The 12429-nt window shown below is 41.5% G+C and overlaps 1 protein-coding gene across 1 annotated transcript; it reads right to left on the bottom strand.

The window, feature by feature from the left end:
- Positions 1–3326: 3326 nt before the first annotated feature.
- On the bottom strand, positions 3327–5079 carry LOC123968794 (potassium voltage-gated channel subfamily S member 2-like). The gene has a single exon (XM_046045750.1). It carries the CDS (start codon positions 5077–5079, stop codon positions 3640–3642), a length of 1440 nt encoding a protein of 479 aa, XP_045901706.1. The 3' UTR covers positions 3327–3639.
- Positions 5080–12429: the final 7350 nt, after the last annotated feature.

Here is a 12429-nt window from a genome sequence, read left to right as displayed (position 1 = left end):
ATTTTTGGAGATGTTCACAGATCACAAGTGGTGGGAAAAGGCAGGGGGTGGGGGGACAAGCACACTGAAAAGAGCCAATCTTCCCACACTGTTTAAAGCAAGGGGATAGTAGCAGATGGTAATGTGCAACAACACGGAACGCCTGCTTAGTAACAGAGTTTTATATCACCAATACAGAGCAGACTGGAGATGACGCTTGTGCTGCCAGCTTCAATAAGTTCCCCATTAGACATGCTGTCTGGAATGTTTGTGTACAGTACACACACACACACACACACACTCACACACACAACATGCACGAAAGCACATGCACCGTTTAGTTCTTATTCCCCGTCAGCTCTGCATTAATAAGCTCAGTATTCTTCCCACATTTTCAGCATCTTTTCATGATCTTCCTCTCTTGTCTTTGTTCACAGCAAACGTAAAAGTAACTGAATAAATCCAGGCTCCATTTCTAAGTCCATTTTTACTTATTACGTCAGAAAACATTTGATCAAAAGGAACTCTTTTGATTTAGTAATTAATCATTCTGATAAAATAATGAACCCACCTTGATTGTAAAGTACACCTCTAAAAGCTTTGATGATTACATGTGACACAAATGTTAAAAAATGCCCTTGCTTTTCTGCGTAAAGAGTCAGAAATTTGAGTCTTGATGATCAAAAGAAATGGCTGGACTGGATTTAAGCTTTTCTGGCTACTGGTGTGAAGGAGGAAAACAGACTTTTTGCTGTGGCCTTCCTCTAATGACCTGAGCTGCCATCTGTACTCAGCTCTGTGCCAGGCAGGATCTGGGCCCTTCCTTACATCTATCAACACAGTGAGAGGGTAATGATACAGGCGAGCCAAGGGGAGGCAGCGGAGTGGCCAGACAGCTCCATCTTACTCCTCAGGTGTCATAGTGACCTACACACACACACACACACACACACACACACACACACATACAATACTGACTTAGATTTGGTTGATATTGGCTAAATCTACTAATCTTGTTATTGTTTCTCTTAGGCCTGCAGTTCTGAAGTACATTTCAATCTTATTCCAAATTCTATAATTACTTTCCCCTCCCTAAGATGGAAAATGTTAACTGCTGTTCTCTGTTGGTATGCATTTGTTGATATGTTAAAATGTCACCCACTGTATCTGTGAACTCATTTACTGATTTTTCCATGCTAGTTTGGCGCTGCATGGCGTTTTAGATTTGCTCCAGGGGGAGAAGCCTTTAAAGGTTTAGGAGTAAACAAAAGGAGACTGATATAATTGGCCTCTGAGGGTAAATACTATTTCAAATGAGCTCCCCAGAAATACTTCGAAAACAACAGGCAATGTGTGGACTTCTCATTATGATTTTCTATGCGATCATGACCCTGTTATTGAAGTGCACTGAAATTACCTTTGTGCCGCCCAGTTATTCTCCAGTTCAACCCTTGAATGAATCAAACCTCAGTTATTGTTTTGATTTTATATGTACACATTTTAGCTTTGTGGGTATTCAAAGAATTTTAGAAATGTCAACCCTATATTATAATACATATTCTGCTTTCTGATTGCTCCAGTTGTTGAAATGTGCATAAATGTGTGAATTACCTGTAACTTGAGAAAAACAAAGCACTGACGGTTAGTGTTTATCCTCTAGTAAAAACTACACAGAGGGTGCAATACAATACTGAATGATCTTAGAAATATTACAGGAATACTACAGGCAGTGTACGTCCATGATCGTCTCACTCTTCTGCAACTACACGTTGCCACTGTGATGTGACGGTGACACTACTCTATAGACTACATAGGGTACAATATAGTATAGTATTGAGTATTTATAGTATATAGTTTAGAGAATATTTTAGATCCAAGATGAAACTGACAGAAGGGTGGGACTGAGAGAAAATGGTGCAGCTACAAATAAACATATTTGGGCCATAGACTCGCACAAATGTGTGTGCACTTGCACAAAACCTCAGCCAGATCAAGGATCAATGAGTCAGGCAGACTAACATATTCAACTAAACAACCCCACTGCCCCGTCACTCTCTCTACTATTAGGGGATGGAGAGAGGGGATGGCAGGTTCACAAGGGGGATGCATTTTGGTAATTTTGCTAACAAGGGTATGGCATCCCCCCTCAAATCACCTACTGCTGACAGTCGATAAAGGTGTTGCAGTACTATTTTACCTATCACACCTATCTTCATGAGAATTCAATTTAATTCAATCAAACAGCGCCAATCTGTTCAATACAAATCATTTTAAGAACTGGAAAATAAAATGCTGCTTAAATTAAAACAATCAATGCAGCAGTAACTGTACAGAAATATGAGATGACAAAAGAATTGACTTTTTTGGAGCTGTCTGCTTGTATCAAATGGCTCTTTGTCCTTTAAACCGAAACCATGCCACTAAGTGAGTGCTCTCTGTTGTATTCTGCTGCAACTGCATCAAGTGTGAGCGCTGGTTATTGCAATGCTTACTAGAAGCAGGGAGCTGGGTACAAAAATGCCAGTCCATCCCACGGGAATAAGAAAACTTGTTTTATCCAGACCACCTTGAGACTTGATAGAAAAAAAGGGATAAATGCAAGTTTACAGGCTGGAGACAAGAAGACAAATTACTTGTAGAATGGAATTTCAATGAAATGTAGCAATGAGAAAAGGCCTGTATCTGTCTACTGTATATTGTATCTCAATAGGCTGGGTAGCCACATCTTTATTTGAAATATTTTCTACTCAAGTCTCTTCAGTGATAAGACTAGCAGTATGCAGAACGCATGGAAAAGTGTCATTGAGTTGTGATTGATCAATAGTCTGCTTTTGCTACCAACATGATAGCATGTTCATGGCGGTTAATTAATTGTGGAATACCTGACAGTTTATTAGCAAAGCATATTGATTTATAACAAACAACTGTTTTTGTCAACTGGAATGGTGATGAAGCCAAAAAATCAAGCCCTCAGAATAAATGCGTTCAACATGTCAGCTCTGAATGGTTGTTGCTATGCCTGTCAAACTGCTTTAGATATTGTGTCAGTCACTACTATAAATCCCCCCCCCCTTCAGGCTTACATGTGTTATCCCAATCTGTAAGACACACTTGCTAAAAGACTCGAAAAGACCCTGGCTCTGTGCATGAAAAACATGAGCAAGCGTGTTATGTATCTTTTGTTTAATACAATTTGCTTTAACCACACATCTGAAGTAATCTTGTTGCAACATAACAATTACACATCAACATTCTTCAAAAGAGATACAGCTGGAGTATACTTTCAGACATATTTGATCACAACAAGTACAGCTGGAGGGTGGACTACAGTGTGACACCACCTAGGAATGTAAACAACTACAGCATTGTTTGTCTTTTTAATTTTGTGTGGCCAAATGTTGGCCTATTTGGTGAAGGGCCATTATAATGCACAGTGAAATATCATATTTAGGCTGTCCTGTACATTTGCTTACTTTCTCATTGAGACTGACACATAGATTAACACATTATTGCACTGAGCTACAGAGAGGCAAACGGTCAGACATCAGTGGAAGAAGTGGGCTTTCGACCTAGAGTTTCAGCACTTTGGACAGCTCCTCGTGCAGCCACATTGAATGAACAGTGTCACCCATACTGGCCGGGTGTCCTGCTAAAACTGGTTCAGTGTATTGACTCATTAAGACTGTGTTCACTGGGTGAACTCCGGCTCATGTTTGACAAGCTCGCCATGAGGGATTTGACTTTGTGTGCGTAATAGTTCCTCAGGTTGACAGAGGGCACCTCTTTTATCCCTTCGTCGAAATCGCAGCTTCTCATTGCGACCTCCAGTTGTTTTTGTCTCTTGTAGAAGAGAGAGAATTTATTAAAAATTAGCGTAATCGGAAGCACAACTACTAAGATCCCGGCCAGGATGCACGCCGAGGCGGTCAGCTTGCCCGCTATGGACACCGGCACCACATCTCCGTACCCAACGGTGGTCATGCTTACGGTGGCCCACCACCAGCACGCCGGGATGGTAGAGAGATCCTCGCTGTCCTCTTTCTCCACCGTGTAGGCCATGACTGAGAAAAACGACACCCCGACGGCCAAGTAGAGAAGCAGCAGGCCCACTTCTTTGTAGCTGTTCCTGAGGGTGGCCCCCAGGGAGCGCAGCCCCGTGGAGTGACGGGCCAGCTTCAGAATGCGGAAAATCCTCATCAGCCTCAGCACTTGCGCTACGCGTCCCAGGTTGGCCAGCGCCGGGCTGCTCTCCACCACCAGGTTTATAAGGAGTGTCAAGTAAAACGGAAGTATGGACACCAAGTCTATCACATTTAACGGGTGCTCGAAGAAATGCAGAAGATCTGGCGCCACTGCGAACCTGGCGACCAGCTCCAGAGTGAACCAACCAATACCAAAGTGCTCCACAGTCTCGAAACGGGGGTCCTCTGTGGGTTGCCCTTCACTGTCCAACACGCTGAACTCGCTCATGCTGTTCATGCACATAGTGGCGATGGAGCCAAGCACCACCAGGATAGACAGGATGCTGATGATGCGGCTGGCCACTGAGTAGCCGGGGTTATCCAGCATTAACCAGACGCGCCTCCGTGCGCTCCCGAGCAGCTGCTTGTCAAACTTGGTGGCGTCGCTGTAAAACTCCAGCAGCTCGTCAAAAGATGAAGTGGTGCTCCCTTCATCGCTTCTGTCATCCCAGTCCTCTCGGTCCTGGTCCATTTTCCTACAGTGGTAGGCGTTGCTGCAGCAAGAGTCAATAAAGAACTCGTTGATACCCCAGTATTCAATCTCCTGACTGAAGGAGAAGATGCACAGCTCGGCCATGACGTGCAGCCGGCCCGTGTTATAAAAATTCAATACGTAGGGGAAGAGTGCTGGATTCCTGTCGAAGTAAAACTCTTTCTCTGTGTCGTCGTAGTCGTCGCACAGCTCCAGTATGGACTCTTTGGACTGACAGTGGAGTAAGCGCGCAAGCCTGGTCTCAGGGAACCGGGAGAGAGTGTCGGACTGGAGACGCTTCTTAAAGCCGCCCACGTTGATGCTGATGGCGGCGTTGTTATCCATGTGAGCCTCGCCGCTCGGTTTCCCCAGGACCTGACCTGTCATGTCTGGAGAGAGGGAAGCACATAGACGCACGGCGCACAGAAGGAAAGAAAGAGTGACAGACAAAATCACGTTGACACAAAGACAAAGACAGATAGAAAGAGACAGTCCACACAAAGACAAACACGCACATTCAAATCGAAGAGAGAAAGAAAAAGGAGAAAGGGAGTTATTTTAAATTCAATCTATCCTTTTAATTATTACCACACTTGGTTTTTAAAGTAAACGACAAAATGCCCATTTGTTGCAACCGCGTGTTTTCTCCCAAATTATGGAAAGGCTAATTACACGAAGAGCAAAGATTTTCACCCTTTGGTTTCGTTGAAACGAAAGCACGCGTCAGAACTTACTTTAAAGCGCGGCCAGTACAGCGAATCCCCCTACAAGAAGACTCTGCATTTCAACTCCGGTGATGGCATATTGCAGTTTGTTGCCAAGTTGCGGCCCTATAATAAACGCAGAGACTTCTGTCCCCTGGAGTCCAGACAGGCGCCTCTCTGTCAGGTTGATTTTCTCAGTCTGGGCAGAAGTGGAGGAAGCCTCTTCCAAAGGGACTCGGCGCGATGTCAAATATGATGTTGCCTCCAGACAGAAATAAATAGACGTTCCTTCCTCAGATATACCCGAAGGCTTGTTGTAGCTGGTAGTCCTTACATCCTGCACCCACTGGATTGTAGCCTACACCTCCTTCAGCTACAGGTATCGGCTACATTTATAACAGCACATTCTGAGAGCCATAGAATCTGATACACGCCCTGGCAGTAGCTTTTGCTTGTGCGAGGGAATTCCTCTTTCTCTCTCTCTCTCTCTCTCTCTCTCTCTCTCTCTCTCCTCTTTCTATCTGTTGCTGCGCAGCAACACGTAGCTCTCCCACTGCACCGCCCTCCCAAAGGGATCTCAGCATCGTGGTGCTGAGGGGCGAGGCGAAGCCCCGTGAGGAGAGATGGAGTCACCAACTACCAACCCACTGACACAACATCAGGTGAAAATAAACTATGCGCTTCCAGTGTCACTGTGAAATATCCTTTATTACCAGAAACTTTAAGCCAGAAATATAAGATGCATTTTAGGCTACTCTGTAACACAGCGGTGCCATGGGAGCTTTAACAAACAAACAAACGACCAAAATGACCACATGCTGCCAGAGACAGTTACATAGAATTATATAAAAAATAATGAAAGAAGATTTACCATAACAGATTTTAATGGCCACTGTGTTAAATCGTACTCTAAATGGTAATCAATGTGTACTTCTTTGACCCACAGGGTGAAAAAAACAAAAAGAATGTCAAAATCTGGGCAGCAGATAGCCTAGTCTCCAAGGGTTATTTTTTTCAAACTTCATATAGCTCCTCCAGAGCCACAGAAGACATTATACAACTGTTGTCACAGACTGGGAAGTACTCCTCTGAACTTTATACAAATCAATGGCGCGCCCTTTAATATTACTATAGTTACTATAGAGTTAAATCTAGCCTAATGGGTACCATAGAAACAGTATAAGTGTCCTGTGAGTTTTACAGTGATTTTCGATGTACTAGTGACAAACACTGTTGTTTATATTTAAAAAATGTTAATGTTTGTCACACGTGAGGACCAATGCTTTCATGTAAAGGTTACAATTGATTGTCAAGTCTATAGTCATTGATCACACACATTCACTGCCATGCCATGCAGTGTGGATCGATAGAATTGTGACATTCAACCCATGCCTCTGTGTCCTCTTGAAATAGGCCTACTGCTTACTAATTCTCACTACAGAGTATATGAGAACATGATGCTGTTTGAGCCAAGAAAGAAATGTATGTGCTTTCAGCACTGATTGCCACCACCCTCGCCACCATTACATGAATCTCCTCTTATCAAGTCAGTGGCTGCATCATTAACATCCCTGTCTGGGAGAACATAAAATCAGTGTTAAAGCTGTGCCCTTGTGCAACAGCTTTGCCTTGTAGTGCTGAAGGTTTTCTTTTCCCAGTGTGTCTAATGAAGTTGATAGCGGCTGCAGACAAAAGCTGCTCTATATGAATTCTCTTTTATGTGTGCTTGTATATAAGTTAGCTCCTTGTCACAGGCATTTTGCACACAAGAAAGGCACGATAATGGTAAATTTATGATTACATCCAGAATGAGTTTATGGCAAGTCTAAGTTGTTGACAGTGGGGCCCTTTTCAGTCCCAACACTCACTTTTAAGTAGACATGATAATGGTTGTAGCACTGCACTTCATTCTGTTGAATGAGAAGACCTTAAGTGAAGGTTTTAGTATCAGCTATTGCTCCCTCGGGATGTGCCACTGGGATAATCCCTTCTTTCAGATGTCATTTACTGGCCACCCTGTTTAAGACACCAGGCTTGAGCTGCATTTGAAAATACATTTAGGATCACTGGAAGGAATTTCCGACTTGCTGTACTGTATTGCAGCAATCATTTACAAATATAACCACAGGCTGCAGGCATGACTGGAACTGTTTACTCCTAAATAGGATCTTTCATTCCGAGATATTTTACTCCCCAGCAGCCAGCACATTATTATTTGATCACATATTTTTTCTCCCAACAATTGGAGATTAACATGCGCATGAAAGCCCATGAGATTGCCTGTACAGACTGGGTCTTTACAGTTGTATTCACACACGCTGTGTCTTCATTCTGCATGCTTTTAAGGGTTTAATGAAACTAAAATATATGCTCTTCAGGTACTCCCAATATGTTATTATACTGTAGATCATGTCATAGGCCTCTACAGATCCTCCACACCCTCACACAGCAGATTTGTAGGATTTAGGAAGCTTAACAAAAGCCTTGAAAGCACACACAACCACTCTCTGCTGATTACAATATTGTGAAATCACAGACTTTTCCTTATTAATACCCCTCACTTGTGGGATCCATCTGTGGTTGTGTGGGAATGTTGCAAAATGATTATAATCCTATTTAGTCTATCATTATCCTCATCCAGCAGGTTCTTATTGAGTGCCTGGGTATCATCCTCTGTTCAATTATGTTTGTGATCTGTATTATTGTGATTATTTATCATCACTTCTCACTGTGTGGAAATGCCTTATAATCCCATGTAAGCAACAACATGCCTTTACTGTGGCACATTTGGGTGCGTTCAGATGTCACAGCTTTTTTTTTGTCACAGGATTACATTATTTGTTGACAGTCAGTCTTTATCCTTTACCTGCCGGGAAAGATTTCATTTCTGTGCCGCATATCTGATTTAGGGGGAAATAAGGAAATAATTGGAGTCTTCTCGCTCTGCAAACTCCATCAGTCCTGAATAGTATCTCTGACGGTGCACACACACCTGCTCATATCTTATTAGCATGAGTGAAGAAGCTTGATGTTTGTAATAACAAATGTCATCTGAACTTTGTTCAGAAGTGGTGAGGCAGTTCCTTCTAAATTATTTGTGCTAACCACAGTATGATCTGCAGATTATTCACTTTCTGCTTTTCATTGAGCAGGGCTGCTTTTGATTCATTCTTCTCCCACATGGTTGAGTTTAATGTGCTGCTTTGTGGAGGAGGAACTATTCCTCATAGCTTATTCCTCAAAAAGTCTCATTAGATCTGCTTTCTTATTGATAGCAGGGCTTGCTTTTCAAATAAATCCTTCTGTCTCACTTTATTATGGGAGGTTTGCTATATTAAACTAAATTATTACAAACAACCAGTGGTGGAATAAGTACTCAGATCTTTATTTATGCAAAAGTACTAATACACAAATGTAAAAATTCAAATTCCTATTTGTGTAAAAACATACAAGTATTATCCGCAAAGAATACTAAGTAAACATACTCATTCTGCTGATATACAGTCTTACTGACATTATTAGATTGTTAATACAGATGCATCAGTGCATTGTACTAGCATAGCTAGAATGAACTAGATACATTTAAATAGTTTAATCCAGTGTTTCCCAACCGTTGGCAATGGTTAATAGGGTAGGAAAGAAGAAAAACTACATGTTCTACAACTATTTGTTTTCCTTTTTTTTGGTGGTGGTGGTGGTGGTGGTGGTGGGGGACCTCTTTGGGCCTTGAACCATTATTTTAAACTCCTTGAAAAGTTTAGCAGTGAAATGTCTCTTTGGTGCAACTGCTAACAGCTCAGACATCTGAAACATGACAAGGGGCACCAACTAAATGCTGCTTTTTGGGGATAACAAGCCAAAAATGTTGGGAATTACAGGTTGAATCTTTACCAATGCGTTATATTTCATAAGCCTATGTGTTGTTTTTATGTAAACTTTAAAAGTGACTAGTAACCATGGCTGTCAAATAAATGTAGTGAAGTCAAACATAATATTTTCCTCTGAAGTGTAGTGGAGGAGAAGCATTAAGTAACATAAAATGTATGTATGTATGCCCACGTACCTCAAACTGTGCTTAAGTGCAGTACTTGAACAAATGTACTTACTTTTCACTACTGAATACAAAAATGTAATGTTGAAAACAAAAATGAGTCTCAATTATTTCAACTTTGAACTGTAAGTCAATAAACTATTAACTTAAATGATGGGGCAGGCTTTTGCACGCCTGGCTACAAAAACTGTGACAAAATGTTTTATTCAGAACCTTTTTGGTCACAGTGAAATATGTCCTCCATATTAAATCTCTATCATTCAAATTCTGCACACTCTTGGCAGGCTTTCATTCACATCTCATATTTTTGATGGAGACTTTTGAAGAACCCCAGTATAAATTCAATCATAAAATAATAGACAGCTTTATTGTTGTGTCTCAGCCCCGACAGATGAACAGTAGATAAAAAAAAAATGTCCTCAATATTAAAATGATCTATGCCTCGAATTTCAGGCTCTGACCTTAAATTAACTCTCGTTTTTGCTCTGTATATACCTCCTTTTCAACAAAACAGTGTTGTTAGTTGTTTCAAAAACAGTTTAAACTAAAGCTTTTGTGCAAATATTTTACAGTTTATTTTCCAGTGGATATGTTAAGATAATTTATCTCATGTGTTGAGACTGGGGTTTGGAGTAAAGGTTTTTCAATGAGGAACTGCTTTGAGCTCTAAGAGGACCAATCAATTACATAGTATTTAATCATTCTAACACTTTCAAGCCTTCATTTTCAAATTTAATATTCCATAATCATACCCACACGTTCAAGAGAAGACAATCATTCAGCCCATTTAAACCCCTCAGAGAGTCAAGATCACATTTTCTGTAGTCCTTCAGTAAGTTTGTATGAGAGAGACAGAGGAAGGCGTAGATATAGGATCGATGGAGATGACAAAATAAGAAAGAGACAGAGAAGAAGAGAGAAAGTAAGAAGAGGATACGGTTATCTCTCTGTTTCCTCTCTCCCTCAAAGCCCGAGGTGCAGGCTCAAGTGAGAGTGTGTAGGAGTTTTTGTGTCGAATAAATCTGCTTCTCACAATCTTTTGCTCAGTTGCCTTTATCTTAATATTTTTATTTTATTTACCACTCCCTCGCTGTCTTTATGTGTCTCTCAACATTTCAAATCCTCTCTTTTCCTCTCTCACCCATCTCTTTTATTCCTCAAGCATATTTCCTCGCTTCAATCCGCCAACATTTGAGGTCAAGGTTCAACTATACACTGACCTCATCCTTGACTGAAAACATCAGGGTGTCATATGAAGCACTGCCAGGGGGACACCTTAACCACTGGGGAAAATGCCACTGCCTTCTACCCATGTCAAAAGCTGTCAGTCAAAGCTCCTTCTGAATCCCTGCCAGGACTGATGAATGAACCAGCAGTCTCTGGAGAGATTTACAGAGATTGTAAGAAGGGGGAATCTATTAAGTCATGTTATTCCAACATGTGAAATAAAATGTGCTTTCATTCGTCTCCCCTCTTCCCCTTCACGCCACAGTAATCACATCAAATGGGCCTTGATTATTGTGGCAAAGAAAGCTGGCTGACCCAGGACAGAGTGCAGACACAGAAGGAGCAGAATGCATGCAGATGGAAACTGGAGACGCTTATTCACCAGCTTCCAGCTCTGAGCACTGAAGTGTGTGAGTGTCAGTAATTATACATATAACATATTAACAAATTGTTATGCCCGTGTCATTCTGACTGGAGTCTGTGCTTGACATGATGAGCACTGATTGGCTCTGATGTCAAGCAATACAGTAACAATATAGGGATAGGGTGACTCACACAAATGGTACTGCAATGCATTCTTCCATCACCAATATATTTCTGTGCCTCACCTTCATTTAGCTTTTACAGTCAGGAGGGAGCTCAGGGCTGGACTACTGTGTCTTTCAGATTCACTGCTTAGAGTAAACACTCTCCCTTGCTTTGACTGACTGTCCTTCACCCTCGGACGGTGAAAGGACATCTAGCATTGAGTCATTGTTGACCTCTATTTTCACTTTCTTCTTTTTGCTCTGAATCGATTTTGTACCTCAGGGTCATCGATCTGCTACATAGTTGTTGTACTGTACACGTGAGCTGAGCTTTTGACCACAGAGAGACACAACGCGACCACGGGCACAAAACAAACAAAAGGAGATGCAAAACAACCACAAAGAGATGCAAAACGGCTACACATGCTGACCACAAAGAGAAACATAATGACCACAGTGAGATAAAAAAGATGGCAGCTTTTGGAGTTACAAATAGCAGCTTTTAATTTATTTTATTTCATATTAGAATATTTAAAGTTGTTTATTTGGCATCCATTTACAGTTCATTTACAGTATGTAGTCAACATAAAAAAATTTTAATCTGAAGACTTTAAAATCCGTTTTATAGGTAGGCCTAGATCCTTGTGATACTTTCTTTGGAATATAAACTTTAGTTATGTGGTAGTGATACAAATTAAGGTATAGTCGCCATACAATGTGTGTGTGTTTGTGTGTAATGGTGTTCATGTGTCAGGAAAGGCTGCTTATATCTGAAAGAAAGCAGCAGCCCCGTCTGCTCATGGTCATTTTGTTTATGTTGAGCACACCAGAACAAACAAGCATTCATCATTCATCTATTCACAGAGGGAAAGCCGGATCAGTGAAATCGCATAAAAGACAACACAACAATGTATCTCAGTTCATCCCTTTGACCTGGACGTACCCACAGCTGGACCCATATTGAATGGAGATCAGATACTGTTCTCCTGATGTGGCCGGCCTTGTTTGCATCATTGCTTGTTATGATGCTCCATTTTCCTTCTCCCTTTCAGTTGCTGATGAGGTTTCTAAAAGCGACGATGAGGATTGGACATTTGCAGATTCATACACAGTGAAATGCCTGTTGTCTGCTGGTGAGAACACCATCAGCCTAAATATTTGCACATCATGTGGCCAGATGTGTTGTGCGTGTTGCACAGCCTTCTGGGAGATTGTCTGTCATCCTGAA

The sequence above is a fragment of the Micropterus dolomieu genome, linkage group LG03 (genome assembly GCF_021292245.1).
Source record: "Micropterus dolomieu isolate WLL.071019.BEF.003 ecotype Adirondacks linkage group LG03, ASM2129224v1, whole genome shotgun sequence".
Classification (NCBI taxonomy): domain Eukaryota; kingdom Metazoa; phylum Chordata; class Actinopteri; order Centrarchiformes; family Centrarchidae; genus Micropterus; species Micropterus dolomieu.
Note: the sequence above shows the minus strand (reverse complement) of the source record. Positions and strands in the feature narration are given on the sequence as shown.

What these genes read in the sequence shown, in the direction of transcription:
- LOC123968794 (XM_046045750.1), bottom strand. Translation starts at nt 5,079, where the DNA reads ATGACAGGTCAGGTCCTGGGGAAACCGAGCGGCGAGGCTCACATGGAT.